Below are 23,221 nucleotides of genomic sequence, written 5' to 3'. Positions count from 1 at the left end.
TAGTTTCGTAATTGAAAAACACCCTAAAAACATACAGAAATTATGTTTGGCCTGGTTTCCATACTTATCAAAGAGGAAAGCTTCCTGGCAAACCTGGAGTATGTATTTTGAACATTGTATTTCTGCCAGCTGGCTTTTCACATTCCGTAGCAAGTTTGCTCATTACTTTAGAAAATGTACTGAACTAGATCTGATTGAACATTATGAAATAAATCACTGTAATAACCAAACAAACAACCTTATACGGCAGACCTAGCAGTTTCAAGTGTAATCGGCAAGTAGGTAATACCAACATTATTGCCTTGATATTGAAATTCCTGAATAAAGATGTGTGAAACTTGAAAACACTGTCAATGCAGCACCCTTCTTCAGTAACCCCCGCTGCAGTTCACATCGCAGAACATTTTACTTTGCTCGCAAGCGTTTCATTATGGATTGGCGCTCTCCCGTGTCTCACATAGACAGTAAGAAATCGTTGCTCACCAATTACACAGGGTCCCAGCGGACCTAAACTCTGCTCGAGTGAGTGGGTCCGGCACCGGCACTCCTCCCGTGCCTGGCAGGGCGCTTTGCAGGGGCAGAGATGACAGAGCCCTGGCCCCGGAAGCTTTCCCCAGGGCAGGCGCCGGTACCAGGGAACACGGGAGGGTCTGCAGCCACGGGCAACGGCCAATGTAAACAGACCTCTTTCGGGCCGTGCGTCCATCTGTGCACGTTTTAAAATCACCCTCTCCGTTGTTTTTCATGTGATATTGTCAAACCCAGTCAGGATGAAGATTAGCAGGGGGAAGACAGTCAGAAAAGCGACCCCCGAGGGAAGGTCTGAACGAGAAGGTGGATTAGGGTCTCCTGACCGGGTGGCGAGGTCGGGTGAGGCGGTGAAGGCGGATCGGCATCTGGCACGGCATCGCAGAGGCTCCGGAAGGGTAGGAAAGTTGGGTTTTTTCCCTTTCTCGAAACGCTATTTTTGTAGCAACATAAAGATGCATGCGCGGACACGCGCTTTCTTTTGGTAACCAGGCGCCCAGGATCCCGCAGGCCTTGCGATGCATTAGCACAGGGTGCCTCCCCGTTGTGCTTCCCCAGACACACGGCGCTGGCCACACGGCACCGTTACCGGGGATCAGTCATTTAATGTGGACGACACGGCTGAGGCGGCGGCCTGCATGGCCCCAGGGCAGGGCCGGCAGGGGAAGCGGCGGGGCCGGGCACTCCCCGCCCGCCCCGGGCGGCCGCCGCGCAGGCGCCCGGCGAGCCGAGGGGAGGCGGGCCGGACCGGGCCGCGCCGGCGGCGGGGCCCGGGCCCCGGCTGTGCGGTGGCCGCGACTGCACCATGCCCGTGCGGTTCAGGGTGAGCCGATCGGGAGCGGAGCCGGGCGGGTCGGGCACGGCCCCGGGCCCAGGGGGCGGCAGGAGCGGGGCTGCGGCCCGTCCTGGGGTAGAGGGAAAGGGCAGGCCCCTTCGCTACGGTACCGGCCAGTAACGACAGAAGCAGTTCTATCGTGCGGGTGACAGCGGGTCCGGGCTGTGTTTGTTCCTGAAACCATTCACTTGAGGACATAAGATGCATGTTTTTGGTTTTGGCTTTTAAACTTTTACATTGTGGTGTTTGGGGTGGTGTTTTTAGGGTTTTTTTGTTGTTGTTGTTTTTTGGTTGTTTTTGTTGTTGTTGTTTGTTTGTTTGTTTGGTGTTTTGTTTTGTTTGTGCATGAAATGCTTCCACGTTTTGTCAGCAGTACTTTTTGTTCTCCGACGGGGGTGGGTTTGGATGATGCAGAGCAGCCTGCCAGCTTAGCTCATCCTGCAGCAGCGTGTCGGTGTTTCTCCCCTCTTCGGATATCTGTTACCGTCAGGAGCAGTGAAGCAGACAAGCATGTGGCTTGACCGACTCCTCTCTGTTTGCTATAGGGACTGAGTGAATACAAGAGAAACTTCAAATGGAGAAGCCCAGAGTTTTGTAGCCCGTCCCAACAGCAGAAATGCTTGTGGGCAGGACTTCGGTCGGATCAGTTTGGTAAGTGCACCCTTGGTTGCGGCCAAGGCCCGGAAAGTTTCGCTTTGATGAGTGCCTTGGTTATCATTTAGATAGTGTGTGTTTTTGAACTCCATATTCTTTATGGCTGCATTGAAACCTTGTTTTCAATTAATGCTATTTATTTAAACCTAGGAGAAAAAAGTAGTTTCTGACATGCAGCATAAGACCCAAACGTGAAACACAGGTGCAGTGTTAACCCATGTAGAGTGTGTCCAGGGTGAGATGAGGTTATCTGTGATGTATGGAAATAGTAAATAAAATTCCATTTTTAAGGGAAGACTAATATGTGGCAAAGTTTGTTAAAGTAAAATTGTTGTGAACCTAACAGGTACAGCTAACTGAAAGAGGTCAGCCACTACAGCGAAAACAAGGTGATACGGTAGTGTAGGATTTAATGATTGTAGACATTATCGTGACAAGGAAATGTGGGGATAGAAAGCAGGAGGAGAAGGAAATAGCGGTTGGATTGAAAGGCCTGTAGGGAGCTGAGGAAGAGGAATAAGCTGAAGAGTGATGACAACTGCAGTGCTTTGAAAAGGAGTAGTAAAAAATAGTAATTACTCTAGCGGTGCAAGGCAGAGTGAAAAAAATTTGTGCAGTTCACTGCAACTGCACTATGCAGTCTGTGTAAGTAGAATACAATGCAGTCATTCCAGCAATAATTGTTCTAAATTATGGCCTTGTAGTTAAGAACTGCCTACTGGCGATAGGGTTTTATTAAGTCAAGGTGATAGACACTTAAATAAATAATTTAATCTTGCTAAAGATTATGATTTAGATATATTACTGCTTTCTTCCATTACTGCAAAATACATCTTTCTTTAACCTTGCTTTCCCTAGCACATGGGTCTGTGCATGGGTACCTCTTACTGAGTATTATAATTGTCATGAATTCTGAAATGCTTAAACGTCTGAGTATGTTAACTTCTTTTTGAAATGGCAACCTATGCTTATTTTCCAGTAAAACTAAATGGCAAATTTTACAATTCTTGAATAAGCTCATGACTTAGCAATACAGCAGTTTCTCCTCTTTCTCACATTGTAATGGTGGTTTTGTGCATGCTTGCTGTAGTTTTTCTATGTATTAGTGTTAAGTTTCACTCCTGGCTCTTTTCTGGCTATTTATGTGACGTCTTTAAATGTCACTCTTGGTACCTCTAGGATTTGTAGATTGCTACTGATAACTTACTTACAGTTCTTTCTGTTGAATGACGTAATTGGCAATTTTAGGAATCACTTGGAACATTACAGCAAAAAGTTGACATCTACAGGTACTTGGAGTACCTTTCTGCTACTTTTCCAGTGTTTTACCACTGGAATGGTTTTCCTATCCTGTATGTGTAGTCAGACATGAGGACATTCTATATACCTTTCACCATAGGTTGTTCTCTCTTTGTCATGGCATGGGATTGTCTTTCTTGTGGAAGATATTTCTTTCAGCCAGTTCGGGGCTTTCACTAATTCTTCCATCACAATTGAGCACTTTGAAGTGGATGACGATTTCCCTCATATGATTTTCCTCTTCAAATGTGTTCAATACTCTTAAAATGGTGGGGTAATTTTATTTTCCCTTGCCTGTGTAACACCCAGCAATTCTTAAAGTAAATTGATACCTGGTTTTGTTACAAGATACGTTTCTATTTTTGGAAATGTTTTTGTGTTCATACTGTGAAAGTTGTCAGTTATCTGAGATTGTCTTAAATTGCAAGTGAGTAGAGATCTGTCACAATCAGAGGGAACCTGTTCAGCAAGGTGTGTTGTGCTTGTGTAATGAGAAGTGCTTGTACCACACTTTCTTCCCGCAGGTTGGTTACTGTGTACCTGTGTTAACCATATTCTTTTCACTGGCTGTGTTAGTTTTCTTCTTGTTCAGCTCCCAGAATCAATTTGCGCAGGATTGTGCAATGTGGACATTATTGCTTTATAGGGTTTAGTCCAACATGGTTCTGAAGCACCATGTTTCTGTCTGTTTAGTGGAAAGTCATTTGCAGATAGGAGAGAACACAGAATTTCACAGCCATGCCTGTAATTCATAGTCTGTCACTGCTCCAAGCTTTCTGGTAATCAGTTGTATGATAAACTTTCAGCTTATTCTTGTTATAGAGTGATGTTATGTCTTCAGTGAATGTTTCTGTTAAATCTATTATGGCTTTTTCTCAGGAATTAAGAGAGAACCAAATTTCATTTCCAAGAGAAGGGTACCTCACCATAATCCACAGATTTCAAAGTCCCTTGAATGGACAGCAGATCGTGATTTGAATGACCCGCTGGAAACTGAAGCCGCAGAGTTGCACACTGACCACAACAACAATAATGTGAATCAGGAAAAACTTGAAACACCAGGAGGACCCAAACTCCCCGCCAAAGTTCAGTCACAAGTGGTAGATTCTGGTGGTGAAATAGCTCTTCCCCTTGCAGAGAACAACATGAAGAAATCACCCTCAGAAGCTCCAGCAAATCAAAATAAAGCATTTTCATCTCCAAAAAAGGAATCAGAAAAAATGGGTAATGGGGTAAGGGAATAGTTTTTTTTTTTTAAATTGACCAGTCTGAAAATCACTAATAGTAATTTCACACACATGCTCAGTCTCTCTTGTCAAACTCTTTCCTTGGTTTTGTGTTTTGATACTCCCTTGTAGTTTCTTTGTTGGGAGAGTAGTATGTTTGAGATAAGATTTTGGTGCTACTTAATTCAATAGAATTTGCTCTTCATTTGCATCTTCAGAATCTGTCATCACTGCTGATTTCAATTGAACAAGGATTTAACCAATAATATATAGATTTTTGGAGTAGTTGACTATAGTGAGAAAACTTACTTTGCATTCATTTTGTTCTTGAAACCAAAACCCAAACCACTGTTTTGAAAGTGTGTGTTGAAAGATGTTTAAGTTGCAAAATATTGTAGGAAAGGGACCAATCACTGTTATTTTTTTTTCTTTTTTACTTTTTTCATTGTCAGTTTCACAGAGCCTTTCAGAGGAGAGCAGTCATAGATATCCCCAGAAATTCTGAATATCAAAGCCAGTTTGTCTGGAGAAGTCCTCATGAAAAGTCACCAATACTTGCAGCTGAACAGGTAACATTATAGAATCCTAAAAGGAAATTAATACTTTCTTTTATTTATCAGCAAAGTTTTGGTAAACAAACTTTAATGTACTTTTTTTTTTTCTCTATCACTATACAAAAGTGTAGCATAATTGGATTTGTTTCCATGTGATTCTTTGTTGTGGTCAGGCCAAAGTATTTGTTCTCCTTGGGCCTTGTATTTTGTTCTCTAACGGGGTCCTGTTCTTCTGTTTGCATTAATTTATCTGTGTTGCCCCAGTTTTTTGTTGTCTCCATCTCTGTGCACTTATACTTCTAAGATCTAAAACGTGTCTTTTTAGTGTTTTATTTTTTCATGAGAACAGCTTATATTTAAAGGTGTAGTTTCCTGACTTTAAGGTACTCTTGTGGCGTTTTAATACATCTCATGAGCTTTTGGGCTTTGTAGGGTTGAAAATGGTGTTTTTTCTGGTGAGACCACAAAGAGTAACTGAGTGTTAGACTGCTTTGTGTTTTCAATTAACTTACTGGGAGTAAGATCCAGGAGACTCAGTGTTTTGGTCATTCTGCAATGTAAAACAGGCACTTCTACATTTGTCTTTTCTTTCTTCATGAGAAACATATACCTTAGTGGGATTGCTAGAGATGGTGTGCTCTTTTTATCCTCAGGTGGTGGATTTGTTCAGTAAAATCTTTCAGAGGCAATAAATGTTGAAAACTAAGATAATCACTATCCTGTCTTTTCTGTTGGAGTACCAAGCAGGTGGATTTACTGAAGGATCTGTTTCCCAGCAGCCCTTTATCCAGTGAAAACTCGCTGAAATACGTGACAGTAGTATAGAGAAGCCAAAGGAACTTTTGAGGAAGAGGCAGTTTCCAGAAAGTCACCTTATGGAAAAAGTCAAAGAGAATTCCATTTGATTCTGTGTGCAGTCAGTTTGACAATTTTGTTATTAATGCTTGTGAACATTGTCCTTTTTTCAGAAGAAAGACTTTTTTTCACAGCTTACACAGAAGAAGAAACAGTGAGAATAAGTCTATAGGCACTATACATCTGTGGATAAGTAGAACTTAGGGAAAATATAATGATAAAAATCATACATATTAACAAATTGTTATTCTTCACTGTTGATATGACTGAGAATATACCTCAATACTGACAGTCCCTTTTCCCTTGAAGAGATTCTGTGAAAATGTCAAAGTTATCCAAGTTAGGGTATAAGTCAATATGCTTAAAATTCTCATAGCAAATGAGAAGTCAATATGCTTAAAATTCTCATAGCAAATCTATAGAAAATCTATGCTTCTCACATATGGCATGGTCTCGAAATTTGGAACCCCATGGGGAGATAATACATGACCACATATTAAGCAAATTCTCTACCTTGATTTATAATACTATGTTAGTTGAAAATGACTTTTATTTCCCAAGCTCTAAGCATCCAGCTTGAAAACTCATGGACAGGACATGTACTGAGGATTCATGTGGAAGTTTTATGGCATGCCTTTAAAAAAAACTATGATCCTATATACAGCTCTGAAGGTGAACAAAAAATAAAATAAATAAGCAAAACCTCTGACAGTGAACTTAAGTAAGAGCCGTATTTGATCCCAGGTTTAACTGTGTCTGACTTGGTCATTTTTAAATGTGTTTAAGTTTCTCTTGAATTTCTCCTAGAAGTTAATTAGTCTACACGTGCTGTATTTGTACAGATGACTGTCTCTCTGCTCATATGTGAGTGTATTTATGTGAATAAGTTAACACATTTTGAAAATTTAGCCTTAAGGTAAACAAATCACACTTTTTTTGTTTTGTTTCTTTCCTCCCACGCAGCTGATTTGCAACACAAAGAAATCCAAACCTCCGGTTAAACCTCCTGCATTTACTTCTGAAGCTGCATATGAGAGAAATTCCAAAGGGTCTCCTCCTACTAAGAGTCCACAAGAGAGAGGTGGTTCAGAAGAGAAAGAATTTCTGGTGTGTTAACAAGTAAATACTTCCCAGAAAGAAAAATTTAGTAGTACTTCTGCAGTTTTGATTATTCTATATAGAGGTGGATTTAAGTTGAAATTATTTAGTGTTGCTAGTGACACTGGACTTAGTAGTGGTTTTGCTGTAAAAGACCGAAAATAATTATGTACAGCTCTGCATTTTGGGGGTTCTGTAGTGGGTCCTTTGTAGAGCATTTCTTTCAGTTTAAAGTCTCTGAGTTTAGAAGTGATTTTTTGTTGTTGTTGTTCCCTATTGATACTTTGTTTTTAGTAATTAGCATAGTTTCTGCAATCTAAATCTCTGATTTGTACTCCGGTCGGTACCAGTGTTGTGTCTTGGTGTGCAGTAGGGCTAGATGGCAGGTCTGGAACTTCTTAAATGTCATAAATCAGAGATAGTGAATTTTGTCCCTATGCTGGCAAGCAGTATCCCTGTATTCTTTCCATGTCACGTGACTTTGCTTCCACTGCGCATACCTCTTCCTTTTTTGCCTTTCTGAGTCAGCTCCCTTAGGAGCTGTTCCAAAAAGCTGTCATTCTGGTTTTTTGGGAATCTTCTGGCCTGGCTTGTGCCAGCTGTGCCATGTTCACAGTTAATCTGAGTCTCTCAGTACCCATCTCTGTTGCTGATAGAACAGGAAGGGCAGTTGTCAGACAGGGTGTTCATTAGGATCACTGCTGAGCAAAAGGTGTACTTAATGTGCAGTGCCTTGCCTTTGATACTTCTGAGGGGGTTGTTGGCTTGGAGGTTTTATCATTTAAAACTCAGACCTCTCCAGTTCCTTAAATCCCATCTGGGGATGAGAAATTTTAGGTCCCTTTTTGTCTCTTTAAATAGATTTGAAGAAAGCTTGAAACGCCTTGAGGCTTTCAGGAAGCATTTATCTGGTTTTCATATTGAAATTTCAGGTGTTTTTTTGAGAACAGCTAATAAATGAAGTAAGAGGAGTAATGAAAAGGGAATTTTTGTGGAAGTGCCTAAAAACTGGTTGTTTATACCGATACCTCATCTCTGATGAATATCACAGTATTTTGGGGGATTTTGGTGGGCTTTTTTATTTTTTTTAACTGAATTTCAACAATATTTTTGAATATCTCTAGCAGAATCAGAAGTGATGCATTGGATTTCTGAAAGAATGAAATAATCAGGGAAAAAGATCTTTGGTGTAAAACACAAAGAAATCAATCTAAACATTTATAAAACAAAATAAAGATTTTAAAATTTGCCTTTTGGACTCAGGTTAGAATGTGCAGATAGTGTATTATTTTATTTCTGTGTTTCATGTTGAATTAATTCTGTAAAGTTGGTCAAAATAGCATCTAGCTAGCAGAATGTTGCACTCAATCTTAACTTTGGCATTGTGGTATTCTTTTATTATTAAATATTCAAAAAAGCTAACACTAAAATTAACTGTTTTCACGTGCTTGATGTCAAAAGAAATATGAGGGTTTTCAGAATGTTAGCTAATGTGGTATTTTTAAAATTATCTTTGCCTTAGAGTAAGAGGGAAGAACCGTTTCAAAAACCAGCAGAAGATGCAGCAGAACAAGGGAAATCAGAACAGAAACATCTTAAACAAAATAATAAGCAACATATCAGTCCAAAGCCCCTCACTTTACATACAAGCCGTGGGTATGTATGAAACAGGAAAACCTAGCCTAGTGAGTAGGTGGACAGCAGCCCAGTGTTTAGAATGATGGACCGTGGACCTTTAACCACGCCATGCTGCAGTTGCAGGGGCAAATGCCTCTTGCAGCGCTGAGATTGATCTTCTTGTGGGTACATCTAAACCTGCTGTTAATTTCCATCCTCTTCTCTGGGCAGTGGAAGTAGAAGCTTTGTAACCACTCCTGTTCAGGTGAACCTTGTGATGCAATAATAGTAGTATTAATGAATACACATGAATGAAATAAAATCAGTGCAGTGCTCCTGCTAAACTTTCAACAGGTGCTTTGGAAGTCGTAGTCGCCTTTCAAACTGCTTTATCTACTGTGCCCACTACACACCTTAAACTGTGGTGATTGTACTTGATGTCTGCTTATTATGGTCTGTAAGGCCTTGTGTGCCATTTACACAAGGTAAAAAGAAAGAAATCTGCCCTATTTAATCTGGCAAGCGCAGAAATGAAGTGAAATGGTATGTTATTGAGTGCTATCAGTGTATATTTTTATTTCTGCCACGTGCCTACATTGCAAGAATTGAACTTGCATTTCCATTTCATACACATCTGAGATATGTCAACAGCAATAAAAGCCAGGAAGTAGCCTTTAAAATGCATAGATTAATCCATCTCCCCTGTGTTTGTGCTTAATGTACACCCCAGTAATTGCTTTCATTCTTTGTGGCAGTGTTAAGGCATTAGATTGAAGATGGGAGAGGAGACTTACCTATCTGAATGCTGTTGGAGATTGGGAGTTGATTACAAAACGATCACCCATAATTCTATGAAATAAAATTGGTTTATGGAAAAGTGAGTGGATATAGTATAGCTAAAACCTTTATTTGGTTTTCATACTCTTTGCAATAGATTATAGTCAATTTTGCAGTGTGTGATGTGCAAAATTCTTGATCATTTGCTGGGCCTCTTTTCATCTAGGAGCAAATTTCTGCCTCATATGCCTTCAGTGTAGTTACACACAACAAAATTATCTTAAAAAGTCACTGGGCAAATAGCTGTAAAAATGTGCAAGTTGTCAGTATGCAGGCAGGATTGTTGCTTGTATGCAAGCTGTGTTGCAATGCATGGCCTGCTTTTGCAGCAGAATGACTGGGATCAAGGCACAGCAGTGTTGTGGTTTTTGTGCTAATCCATTGGTTTTGCAACAAAAAGTGAAGGATTTCTGTCAGTTTTAAAGAAAGGGACGTACTGAGAGAAATTTTGAATATAAAGGGGTTTTTGACCTTCATAGTTTTCTTTTTACAAGGTTCATTTTATTCTCTGACTTCAGGCTTTTATGATCTGTTTCTGAAGAAGGATTGAAAAACAGGGCTTTTCCACCCTCTGTTGAATATATTAAAATTAAGTTGGTAATGTTCTGAAGCATGATTAAATCCAAAAATATCTTTAGATTTAAGCTGATACATCCACGGTTCAGTGGTTAAGGGCTGGAAGTCCTTAAGACTTACTGCCTGCTATAGGTTACATGATGTTAATTTTTCTGTGTTTGTATGTGTGTGGCAGAAGGGAAATTTGAACCCATCTTTTCAAGTACTGAGGCCTTTTGAAGATCAAAGCCACTAGGACATAGATGAATTATAGTGACCAGTGTTCTGGCAGTCAGATGTTTCTAGACCCAGCAGCTCACCCTACCCATATGCAAGAGCGCCTTTAAAGTGGAGTTCATGGAAGGAAATGTCTCAGACACATTAATGCCAAACCAGGCATTTTTACTTAAATGTACCTTCATCAGTGACTTAAATCGAGTTCCCACACTTTGCATTGAAGTAATTGAGTCTGATGTGTGTATTATGTTCTGCTCATTGGCTGTCAGGGCAAAAGCTTCTGGTGGAAGTGTTGCAAGGAAAAGAGAGTAGGAGTAACTACTTGAAGGACCATCAACTGTGAAGGAGTATTTTTCATGGCTTTCCTAGTTGTGTTGGTTTCAGTTGTTGTTTGTGCATGCGTTTTTTTGTGTCTCGCTGGCATTTAGGTGCAAGTATATTTATGCTTGTTGAATAACTTTAAAAGTGCTCTTAAAGAGTATTTTGGATATCAAATTTTACTCTTTTTATTCTCTCCTCATTCTTGATTTCTTAGGAAGATGAACACTGAATACAGGTCAAAATTTCTGTCTCCAGCCCAATATTTCTACAAAGATGGGGTTTGGTCTCGTATTAAGAGTAAAGCTCACAACCAGGTGAGTATTTTTAGAAAATCTGAAGCCTGAGCATGCTTTGTATTTTGATTTTTAGATGCAAAATCTTTGAATTGTGGTATTTATAAGATACAGCTTTGATATTGTAATGCTAATGACTCAAGCTTCCAAAGGTGAGTATACAAAGACAACTAGATTCTGACAAGTCAGTATAATACATAGGGGAAAAAAAAGAGAGATGGTGAGACTAAAAAAAAATATTGATGTGACCTCCAAAGTGAGGGAGAAGTTTTGTTTCCCATACAATCAGGATGATTCAGAACAGAGTCTCTTGTGACAGGTAATGTTATTCTTGATGTTCAGCCCATTTGTAACAAGCAGAAGTGTTCAAAATGCAGAGCTGAATGATAGGAGATTCCAAGGGAATAAAAGCGAAAAGGACAATATATTTATCAGCCTAGGCTGGCTTGTTAATCAGGCTCAGTTTGTCAGTTTACCATGCATGAGTCCATTCAAAGCAGTCAGCTGAATTCTGTCATATATAACATAAAATAGAGAATTTTTCTTGCAAGTTTCAGTCAGTGTATTTTCTTGTAGTTTATTCAGAAACTGCAATACATATTATACTCTATATGAAGTCATTTGACAGAACTGTGAAAATGCTGAGTAGCTTCAAGACCACAACACTTCTTAGTGTTATTAAGTGTGATTCCTGAGTTAGTCAAGGAAATCAAAACCATTAATAGTGTGCTAAGAAACTGCTGGACCTAGCTAGCTCTGCACCTCTGTGATTTCAGTGAATTGATGTAGTCTTTTCCCAGCTGCTAGAGGGAGCCTTTGTGACACAATGTGCTGCTACCTGTCTGCCTCATCAGTGAGTTTCCTCATCAGTTTGGTCCATGGTGATCTGGAAGGTAGAACTGGAGGAAATGGTTCTAGGTGCTGGGCTTTGAGAATATAGGTTCTCTTTGAAAATAAGTTTCTCTTAGAATTGAAGGAGTAGTCTAGTAGCTTTCAGTTCTGTGTTTTCTTGCTAGATTTAATCTAGCAAGTAATTTTCCTTTTCGCAAAAAGAAATAATTATAGAATACACACAAAATATGCATTGAGAAATACATCTCAATATTTAAAGTATATTGAAGTATGCGATGATTCATAATCAGAGTTTGTGCAGCCATGCATGAGATAATCCGTTCTGTGTAAACTGCCTCAAGAGGATGTTAGAGGACTGAAAAGAAGCAATATTTTAATTTTTATATGCATTAGATTTACTGTAACTAAGGTTGCAAAATGTTGTGAACTGTTTCAGGCAGCCTAAGTGGTATACTGAATGTTTCTGTAGAGTATTATATCATTTTTCTGGCATATAATACTTTAATTTGTTGATGTTGCATCATGAAACATTCAAACCAATAAGGAGCAGTGCTCAGCTTCAAGAGCAATTGACTAGTAGTCAAGTAAAGGGTGGGCCTTGGGATATAGTGTGTTTGTGGCACAGTCAGCTGGGAGGAGTCACTGCAGTACAGGGAAAGCATGAGGAGACTGCGAGTGGAGGATGGATATTCAACTTTACATGTGGCATTTAATTAGGGTGTATAAAAAACCAAGGATTTCCCACACTGTCAAGATATGTTTTGAGTGCATCAGACTTTTCCATAGAGATTTTCTTGCTGGAAAGGGAATTGCAGGAAACTAGAAAGAAGTTACTTGGCACATGGGTGACTTTCTGTCCAAAGCAGGCTTTCTGAAGTTCTGAGTCCAGACAGGCCGATGCCATAATGGAATCCTGGTGTGACCTTAGCCACAGAGATTACTTGTAGGCTGCTTCTCTGCAATTTATTAAGGGTGCTTTTCAGCAGTCAAACAAAAAAAAAAGCCTTTTCCAATTACGCTTTTGAAAAATTAATGTGGGCAATTCATAATCACAGTAGGACTCTCCAGGGCCTGTGTCCTGCTGAGTTAATGCTGTCTGCTGAGTTGCTGAAGGAGATGGTTGTCCTTTGTACTTCACAATTCACTGGAGACATAGTATTCTTCCTCCCCCTGTGGTACCCTGTTGCTCTGGATTTGCATCCCTTCTGTTTTGGCTATCATAATTAATTTTTTATTCTTCTTCTTAAAGTGAGTAATCCAGTAAATCACTAGCACATCAAACTTTAAATTCTCCTTTGAAAATGGCAAGCATGTATTTTTAATTGTCTATTCTTTGGAAGTTTAGTGAGTCAAATTGTGGGAATGTTAGCTGGATATCCATCTGCTGCATCCAGTCACTTTTAGTGGGATCAACTGAGTTTAGCCCACTAACTCTGTTCCTTCCAGGAGGAATGATGTGAAAGCTATAATGAAAGAAGAATAAAAAAGAAAAGCTATGAAAATGTGGTAGAGGTAATGTCAGTATTACTTTCCTGCTCTTTGACAAAATACTTATTTCCTGTGGACCATTTTTGAGTAAATCAGAATTCACAAGATATCACGAAGTCATTTTTAATAGTTTAAACTTCTTGGTTTTGCTTTTGCTCCCTGCATTTTGTGTTAGGGTGAAGGACACAAGACAGCAAGTTTAAATGGTCTTAACTGTAAAAATAATAGTATATAATGTTTGAAGAGGGGGGTTATCACTTTTATTGTTTTGGAGTAAAACTGACACCTGAACCATTTTTCATTCTTGCAGTTACTGATGGCCTAGAAGGAATAAGTTTGATACTGTGCCTTGCATACAACAGCACCCAGAGTTCTTGTATTAATCTTATCTTTTCACTCATGTTTATGTAGCTAGAGACAGTTGCAGTGTTTGCAGCATACAAATTCAGTGTTACACATACACGTAGATCTGTTGATTTGAATTTATCATAAATTAGTGGAGAATGTATTTTTAGTGTTGATGTTTAGAAATCTAAATTAATTTCCTCAAGCTTCACAAAAAAACTGGTGGAATGCCAGTGCTGACTGTACTTGTTTGAGAGCTTTTTATTGAATCTCAAGGAGGCAGCATAGAGCTATGTTGACAGGTTTTTAGTATTTAATTTCTTACTTAGACTGAAGTAAAGTTACAGAGGTGATAATGACAATATCACTCTTGAGTGTTGAGAGGAAAACGAAGAAATTTAAAAATAACTCTGTATTCTTCTCTTTAGGCATCTCAAAACACCCTAAATTCCATGTGGTATATGGAGGTTGGTTGCATCCAAGTTTCGCTTCCAGTGTTTGGAGCAATGTGTCTGAGCACTGATGGAAAAACCAGAATCCAGCACTAAACTTAGTTACTGCATAAAGTTTTGTGCTCATGGAATGAATAATTGACAATTTCGCTTTGGCTTCATGGCTCAAACACGCTTACTGAATATATGCTTACTGAATATATTATTTTTGCTTTCCTCTTGTATTTACTGTGGCATGCAATGTTTGTGCTCTGGCTGGCCCTGTGTTATGAGTAACTCGCCTTTCTCTTCTAGCTGCCAGTCGCTAATGCAAGCATTTATAGTAGCCTAGTAGTGCAGTTTAAACAGCTGTGAAACTTATGAAACCTTGATGTGTAGGTGAGAGAGCTTCGAGAAAGAGCAAAGGCTTACAGGCAACGAGTAGAGGGAACACACTTCTCCCGATACCATTTCAATCAGATCCTGTCTGATAATAACAGTCTTTGGGATGTGTCCTCAACTTCCAGTTCAGAAGAAGGAATCAGCAACAACATCAGAGCACTAGATCTTGCCAGGTAAGATCGTCATTCCTGCCTGTTATTCTGCAGCTTTGAACCCGAGCAAAATGCTGAATATAGGTTTGTATGGAAACAGTTGTTTTTTGAGCACTTCTCATAATCTAATTTGCTGTTTAAATGAAAAATACAGCCCTAATTTACACTGCATTTTTGAAAATGGTAATATGGAACGAGTCTTCATAAAATCTAGTTTGAAAATGGGATGTACTTAAGCATCTGATAAAACTGCAGTGGCAATTTAACTATTCATCATGTCAACTGTACTACTTTTTAATGTGTAAGCTGTACTTCTTGCAAGAATTGAACTGGATGAATGTGTTCTATACAGACACGTATATCGTGTAAATCAGTGATACAAAATGCCGTGTTCTTTCTTACCCAGTGTTTCTGAAAAAGAGGCTGCACCAAACCCTGAAGTGCTACAGCAGCCTGACTCCAGAGAACCACCACATAGGGACAGCACAAAGAAGGACATGTCAAATGCTTTAACTGTTCCAGTCAAAAGACGCTTAGTTTGGGATGAGCAAGAAGGTACTGAAGAAAGGGAAAATAAACAATCAACAAAAGAGAAGGAGCATGAAAAGCCAGATGAGCAGGCTGCAGTCATGGCCCAGCAATTAGAAGAGAACAGTAAGGATGCTAAAGAAGATAAGAAAATTGAAAGGTAAAACTGAATGTTTTTTGAATGTGTATACATACATACATACATGTATAGGTATAGGTATATGTATATAGATGTGTGTGTATTTCCTCTAATGTGTGTATATTTCCTCTAACAGGTCAGAAATTTATAGGTTAAATAGTTTTTGTATTTAAGAGAGTGTAAATTGGTGTGGTAGTACTTCTGTTTTGAGCAGTATGATAAGGAATGAGAAGCTTTAAAACACTGAGCTGGTTGACAAAAGTGGATCTAACATAAAAAATACTGCATTTCTAACTTGCAAGACAGAAGTTTTTAGACTCATGAATGATTCTAATGTTTTTTTCCAAAACTATGGTATATGCAGTATGGGCCTCTTAGAACAGACTATTCATTACACGGCAGCCAAGTTTAGTGAAAATTACAACTCACAATTTGCTTCAAGTTGACTGCATAGAATTTCATAGGACAGGATACATGCTAATATTGTACTTAGGCATTTGTTTTTTCTAAAAACAAATCATGGACAAAGATAAAGGACTTAGGAGAAAAAAATAACTAATACCCAGTAATGACCAGTAATTATGTTACTAAACACAGCTGGGAAAAATGTGGAGGAGGGTATATACAAATAATGGGAGATCAGCTCAGTGTATGAATTTCTGTTTTGACATTTGAGAGATCCAGATTGTATCTAGTTTCAGAAGTCTCTGTCTTTTCACTGTGCAAGTTTTGCATACTTTTTTTTCTGTAGAACAGTATTTTCATTTGATAGACATTTAATTCTGTATAGCTTTGACCCTTGTAACCATGTCAGCTACACATTTTATATTCCTCATTGCATTTTATCTTTGATGTTACAGCACTAATCAATGATAAGAAACTGTAATTGTTTCCATTTGGGATAATACTGTGTATTCAACCCAGGCAAAAAAAAAAAAAAAGAGATGTTAGACTCCAACAGGTATTAAATGCTGGCTTTCAAAACCATAATCTAGAAACCTTTCTTAGTTTCAGTTTAATTCTAGAGATAATGTAGTTCATAGATGTCTTCGATTGACATTGTCAATTTTCTGCCATCTTGCAGTGGGGCTCTGTGTGCTCTGGGATGTGTGCTGGACTCAGCGGTGCAGAGCAGCTTAATGATTACGTTATACCTTCTTGAGAGCTAGACATGAGGAATGCTTTGCCTAGATGTTTCTGTCATGTACTGATAGAATCAGGTTTCTGCACATTGTGGGTATGCTGCTGCCTCCTTTTGAAATGCACCTGGAGGCAGAAGACTGAAGTGGTAGTGCTGATGTATATTATATGTACATATATAATGTATGGTACATATATTTATATCATATTATGATGTATATTTAAAAACCATGGGGCTATAGTGGTTACATAAATTTGGGATATTTGGCTTCAGTTCCACCACATTGACTGAAGGATGTCAAACCCACACTCCCACCTCTAAGGCAGCAACCACGTTCAGAGTTTTTCCAGGTTCAAAGTTTTCCAGTCCTCCTGTTGAGCCTCTGTATTGTGCAGCGATATACTCAGGGTTTTTCAGACAGGGGGAACCTGGATTTATAGCTTGAGACTGTTCAAAATTCAGAAATTGAGGCTTAAGGGCTGGAATTCAGGACTCCCCTTGGCAAGCAAATGTTTTAGCTACAGCTGTAGGGGTGCAAAGGCCTTAACTGTCTTGCCTTAGGCTTCATTGTAGGAATGTATTGGAGAAAGCTTGAGTTCCAGACTCCTGAGTCCTTCCTTAGCTAATCCTTTAATCATTACTCATTTTTTTCAGTGAGAATGCCTTAGTATTGAACACTTCTGCAGCTGTGTCAGATACTTCTGTATCCTCAAGGAGGAGCAGCAGGCACCCTACTCCGAGGTTGAGAGCTCTTGCAGGAACCCCAAGGACTCATCATGATCGCACTGCCCCAACTGTTGGTAAAAAGACTTCTAAATGAGCAGTATTTCAAGAACTAAAGAAAAAAAATGCATAATTGAATTAATTTATTAGGTTATGTAAGGCATTTTTCATCTTTTCCAATACAATAGGAGATACTGTTCTAGTGTCTGCTCCTAAATTCAAGTCTTCATCTTCACCTCAGAGAAAGCAAAAATTAGCAACAAACTCTACAAAAAACAGGTCCTTCCAGGTGAGCCAGAAAACAAACGATTATGAATTTTAGGAATGTGCTTTTTAAGTAATAATGAACAATTTATTTAAGAAATTTTTTTCTTGAATTGTTATTTGCTGTCTTAAAATTGTCAGTATCTGTGACTAAAAAAGGCATATCTGAAAAAATAGTTTTTTGGGTTGTGAGACAAAGGAGTTGAGACTACTGGAGTGAGATTAGATGTGCTTCACTTTGGCTTCTTAGACTAAGGGCATGGGACTCATTTACAGAAAAATGAAAAGGTTGCCAGTAGGATTTCCCCTTAATGTTATTGTAGCCATTGACATAGGGCACAACTCCAGATTGATTGAGTTGGAAGAAATTCAAGAGGGAGAGGTTTGGTGCTTATGTAAAAGATAGGTTAATGTGCCATAATAGTTTCACTTTTAATTTCCTTTACTTTTGTGCTGCTTTTACTTTGCCGTTTGTGTAATTACTAAAAGAAAAATAGAAACATTTAGGAGTTGTTATCCTCAAAATTTTGATAGTTTTTTGTCAAGTTGTGCTTGCAGTGTGTTATACAAAGAGAGCTACCATTTAACTGCATACAACCTCTGTAGTAAGTTCTGTAATACGAGCACACACAATTGCTTGAGAAATTTGTTTTGTTGTTGTATAATCTAAAAAAATCACTATTTTAGAAAATAAGCTCTTGGTTTGGCCTGATTAGATTACTTTCAATCCATGTTAAGCACTTTTTATTAGGAACAGATTTTCTTTACACTCACAAGCTTGGAACACTTTTTCTTTTAGTACTTGCATGAGAAGTGTAACAGTGTAAAGTCAACATTTTCTACATATGTGAGGATCTGTGTATGAGATGTTATGGTTTTGTGCTTTTTTGATCCTTTTTTTTTCTTTCTATTATGTTGTAGCCTGATGTGAAAATGGAAGCCACTTCACTCTTCAACTCTGCACCTGCTGGGCTGGAAACTGTGGATCCTCTGCCACTTAGGCAGGATCAGTGGCCTCCTAATATACTTGCTGATGAGCAAGTTCCTCTTGCTTCAGCCCATCAAGAGCAGTCAAAGTCAGCAAAAATATGCTCTGTGCCTTGCTGGAGTCCTTCTCATCGTATTCAAGGGACTCTTAAGGATCCAGAATTCCAGCATAATGGTGGGTTTTGTTTATTAAGTCTGTGTTCGAGTGGTGCAGGATGTGAATGACTCCTGTGCAGTGCTCAGGCCAAGAGGTGCTGAGCTTGCTGCCTTACAGTATCTACAAAGAATGTGCTGTTTATACACAAAAGCTTTTTAACTGTATGGTTAGTTAGTCTTGTTGAGGAAATGTGTACAACACCCACCTTAGTTTCAGATTGTACTAATATCACAGTATTAGAATGATCAGTTTGTTGTCTGATTTTGCTGTATTATTTCAATAAATACTACCCATGAGAAGAATTTAGTTTAGCATGAACAGCTCTAAATTTTAATATTTAAGCTGCGACTGGATGGTGTGACGCTTTTACCGCTGCAATTGCTAGCTGCTGTCTGTAAGCAGGACCTTTATGATGTAGTATTATTTTGAAAGAGCTGTGGATTTCTGAGAGGTAAGCTCCTTAAAATTATTTCTGCAGGATAAGGAAATTAGAAAGCTATCTCTGGAAGGTTTATTAGATGTTGAGAAAAACCTTTTCTTGTCTGAGGAGGGATTTGTACTGAAGCATTTCAAAAGTTTCTTAACAATGTTTAAGGGTACTGGGGATGTAAATTTGATAAAGACTCCTTGTCACCTTAGTCTCCATTCCAGAAGGACTTGCTGTAGCCGCTTAAGGTCTCACAATTCTTGGTCCTTTGATTAGAGAGGTTAGCTAAAAAGTAGTATTTCTGTTCTAGAACAGAACAAGCACTTGTCAGGTTAGGTGGGAAGGTGAAATGTAGAGAATTTCCTCAGAAAGATTAGAATTGGTGGTGGTTTCTAGTTCCGCACCATGAGCACAGTTCAGTAAGTAACTTTAGCATGGACCAAAGAATTGTGTCTTGAGAAGAATACAGTGGGGCAAGGCTATTTTACCTCATCTTAGGGTAAAGTAGTCTGGTAGAATTTTTATGTGTGCTATTTATGAGACTCTTGTTTTGGAAATAATGTTACAACATTTTTAAATATTTTAAAATGAAATAGTATCCTTAGTCTATTTTGAAATGATTCAGAACTGTGCCTTTTGACTTTTTGTTGTAGGGAATCTCGGTAATCCAAAAGTGAGAACTTTCCAATTGCCCCTTCGGGAAAGAAACCGTAATGATGAAGGTATTTCTTGTCCCAAAGTATTATTGTATATTGTGTATGTTACGTAAATAAAGTTGAACTCTTGCATGAATGTGAGATGTTTCTGAATGCCGTAAGTAATATTAGCTTATGTGTTTGCCTGAATAACTACAGCATATTTTCATCAAAATAATTTGAACATGTTCAACCTAGTAATCTGAAGTATGAATATGAAATTATAGGGTAATGTGAATAAACCATTAAATGTGGCTGAAAATTAATAGACCACTGTGGCTCTCGATATGGTTACTGTAGCTTGCTTAGTTCCATACCTAAAATTGTTTCCTGCCCACATGTTTTTAAGCCTTTGTGTAGATAGCAACTAAAGGAAACTGCAACACAGACCAAATTGCAGCTGGAGCAACTTTGGTTGCAACTTTAAAGGTACCACAAACTTTAAGATAAAGGTTTTGCATGTGAGACTTTAGTCCTAGATGTGCAACATAAAATGATCCCTCTGACTTTAATTTTCCTACCTGTCCTCTGCCCAGTGTGTTAGGGGTGCTTATGGCATGCTGCTGTTCTGGTTGCTGGTTTGGCCTTTTTTTTAATGTTTAAGTTAATCTACGAGAGCAGCCATTGCACAGCTGCATCTTCTTGGCCTTTTTGAGGGCAGACACAAATAAACTTTCAGCAGCATGAGTCAACCAAAGGCACTGTATCTGCCATACACTTTTTCTTAGCATGGTGTCTGAGGTTGAGCCTGGTTTGGTGCTGTGCTAGTTGCAATCACCTGTGTTTGGTTCAGCTCAGAGTATGGGCAGAGTAGGTTTATATCTGATTGCAGTTTATTTATAGTTATACCCCAGAACAACCAAAAGCTTGTTTCTTTTCCCCTTGGTGCTTCTTTGCTCCTTGGGTTTTAACCAAGGTTCAGGCTCATTCTCTGTTTTACTCATTGCAGTTGGCTGAAAGATAAACGAGTGGTGCAGATGGCTCAGCCAAGCTTCTGTGCAACTGCATAAAAGATGCAAAATTTTGTAGTACTCTGCAGCTTGCTTCACACAGATTGCTGCCCACAGATTAAATGCTGTAGCTGCTGTTTCTTTTTTATTTTCCCCTGTAAGCTGAATGATAATGTATGAACCTGCAGAAACAGGTGAAATGTGCCAGCTCACAGATACTTTCTATGCCCATATTTGTTCATATTTGTTCAGGTACAAGTCTGGGAGTTATTCCAATGACATGTCTGTTTGCAGACATGCAGTTCACAGTTTCTCATACATGGGAATATAGTTGTTATACATATGTGTGATCCTTTTACAGGCTCTTAGGATCACTGTATTTTAAGAATTTAGAGACTCTGTTGAAAAGTTAATTCAAACACTGACAGAATACTGGTGCTGTTTGGACTGAGGAATTTTTTCTTGGATTTGTTGTTGTTGTTTTTGCTGGTAAGGGGTCTGGAAGCTAGTGATACAGTTCTTTCTAATCCATTGCAGGAGAATGGGTGTAATTAATGTCATTTTTCATAGAGAGCACCTTGACAGACCTGTAGCAACATGTTAATAATGCTGTTAAAGAATTATAATATGCTTTGTCAGGCAAGCAGCATCAAGACTGATTAGTTTTAGGGGTTTCACTGTGTGTGAAATGGACCCCGTATTCAAAAGGAAGACCCTTCAAAGTATATTTCTAAAGCCTGCTGCTTCTTGTCTTTGTGGTAAACTTCGGTTTTCTTCAGAGGACATGTTCCTTTTAGCAGCTTTTGGCACATTGGCTGGATTTGACACAGAAGGACTCCTTTTGGCAGTGTGGATTCTGATATTTTAGTCATATTATTCTAAGGTTGTCTACTTTGCTTGAAGCAGTAGGTTGCTTTCAAGAATATGTTATTACGAGAGTCTAGTCTACATAGTTTTCAGTGGCAGAGGAACAATTCCTGGGGTCTTCTGACACAGGAGAGTAAAGATCAGGAGGACTTGGAGAATTGGGCAATTCCCAGGTGAACACAGTGGTCTCATTCTGGAGTTTGATTTCAAGAGATGGGCGTGTAACTTTCTTAAACTTACCTAACATATTAGAGGCTTTCTTGTGAAGTTCTTCTCCAGCATGTCAGTTGCAAAGTAATTGAATTTAAGTGTGTTTTGGTACTGTTTTAGCATCCATTGTGAAAGAGGGCATAAAAATATTCAAAAAATGTCAGCTGTGTTTGAATATGTATGTATAATCTTCCTATTTACTTTCTCCCTTCTTGTTTTCCCACAGATGACAGGTTGTCTCAGATTTCTGCTCGCTCGGCAGCATCTAGTTCTCTGGCATCTCAGATACTGGAGCGAGCTCAGAAGAGGAAGGATTTCTGGAGCAAGGCATAGTCTCTCCTTCCTGTTGTATAGAAACTATTCTGTAAAATGATGTATTTTATATAGCTTGTAATGTACATTTTAAAACATTGAGATTCTAGGTTTCACACAGCATCCTTTCACTTACCATTGTTATGGCCCAAGTTTTAGGACTTGCCATCCCATTTGAAAATTAAATATTTAAACTGATGATGTTGAAAATTAATGTTCTTTATATCTGACAGTTAGGTCTTAATTCACTATATTAAAACGGCCTTGTGAGGCTTTACTGTTTTTTACAGTTGCACCTTTTGACACTGAGATAATTATTTTTTTATGGTACCTGTGTTTGATTTTTCAAGGTATTCTGCTGCAGTCATGCAGTGTGACCTGGAACAGTATTCAGAGGCGACACCATCGTTCACCAAATACCTCAGTTGCTTTATTTTATCAAGTTATCTCAAGGGCAGCTGTGGTTTATGTGTTTATGTTACTGTATGAATTGTCAGCATAACACAGCACTGTAACAAAGAATTACTTTTACTACTTACTGCTTTTAACCTTTTACCAAAAAAATTCTAATTTCCTAATAACACTAACATAGAGTGTCATTAACTGTAGAACTAACAGGAGTTTAAGGAAAGCGAAGCATTATGGTTTGTTCATTGTCCACAGGTTTTGGCCAGGATGACTGTCAGAGTTCAGAGTGTACAGTACTGCAGTTTGTCAGCTATACTAATATGAATGCTTGTCTTGTAGACTTAAGACCTATGTTTAGTGTCAATTTCAGCTTCTTTAGAAAAAGCTAATTCAGCCACCTTAGCTAGTGGTGTTCCCCAGCTCCACTTCAAACTCAGGTATTTAGGACTAGTGATCTCTTTTAGTAAATTCAAAAGAATGGTTTTTTTCTTGACTTTGATATTTTCATTACCTCTTATCTTAGTTTCCTGTTTCGGGGATACTGATAGCATTGTGATTGTCACAGTGTAAAGTGTTAGTGATTTATGCTGACACCTCATTTTATCTTTCCAAGAGACGCAGACAAGTTAAAATGAAGTGGAGGAAATAGCTGGCTAGCAAGCAGCTTAGTTCTTTGTGTGTGACTTCAGGTTTTAATATTACTTAATTTGAAAATTTTATATAAGAACAATTTGAAATTTGTACACACTTGATTGCATTTTGATTTTGTATGTAATTATGTATGCATATTACTGAAAATAAAAACGGTTGTTTGCTTTGTTTGTATTTAAATTA

The 23,221-nt window shown here is 38.6% G+C and overlaps 1 protein-coding gene across 3 annotated transcripts; it reads left to right on the top strand.

The window, feature by feature from the left end:
• The first annotated feature begins 700 nt into the window (after positions 1-700).
• On the top strand, positions 701-23,218 carry MDM1 (Mdm1 nuclear protein). Of its 3 annotated transcripts, none has more exons than XM_040062117.2 (15): positions 701-926; positions 1,909-2,014; positions 4,196-4,548; positions 4,995-5,111; positions 6,915-7,058; positions 8,572-8,705; positions 10,831-10,930; positions 14,023-14,061; positions 14,425-14,600; positions 14,986-15,267; positions 17,042-17,187; positions 17,299-17,399; positions 18,296-18,536; positions 19,599-19,667; positions 21,894-23,218. In XM_040062117.2, exons 1-15 carry the CDS (start codon positions 771-773, stop codon positions 21,998-22,000), a joined length of 2,271 nt encoding a protein of 756 aa, XP_039918051.1. In that variant the 5' UTR covers positions 701-770; the 3' UTR covers positions 22,001-23,218. The 3 variants fall into 3 exon arrangements, with proteins under 3 accessions (XP_039918051.1, XP_039918052.1, XP_039918053.1); XM_040062118.1 differs by lacking the exon at positions 701-926 and adding an exon at positions 1,256-1,351; XM_040062119.1 differs by lacking the exons at positions 701-926; positions 14,023-14,061 and adding an exon at positions 1,256-1,351.
• The last annotated feature ends 3 nt before the right edge of the window (positions 23,219-23,221 follow it).

The sequence above is a fragment of the Hirundo rustica genome, chromosome 4 (genome assembly GCF_015227805.2).
Source record: "Hirundo rustica isolate bHirRus1 chromosome 4, bHirRus1.pri.v3, whole genome shotgun sequence".
NCBI lineage: Eukaryota > Metazoa > Chordata > Aves > Passeriformes > Hirundinidae > Hirundo > Hirundo rustica.
Note: the sequence above shows the minus strand (reverse complement) of the source record. Positions and strands in the feature narration are given on the sequence as shown.

What these genes read in the sequence shown, in the direction of transcription:
- MDM1 (XM_040062117.2), top strand. Translation starts at nt 771, where the DNA reads ATGAAGATTAGCAGGGGGAAGACAGTCAGAAAAGCGACCCCCGAGGGA. An exon ending in ATTCCATGTGGTATATGGAG is followed by an intron (nt 14,062 to 14,424) that starts GTTGGTTGCATC and finishes CTTGATGTGTAG; the next exon opens with GTGAGAGAGCTTCGAGAAAG. An exon ending in AAGAAACCGTAATGATGAAG is followed by an intron (nt 19,668 to 21,893) that starts GTATTTCTTGTC and finishes GTTTTCCCACAG; the next exon opens with ATGACAGGTTGTCTCAGATT.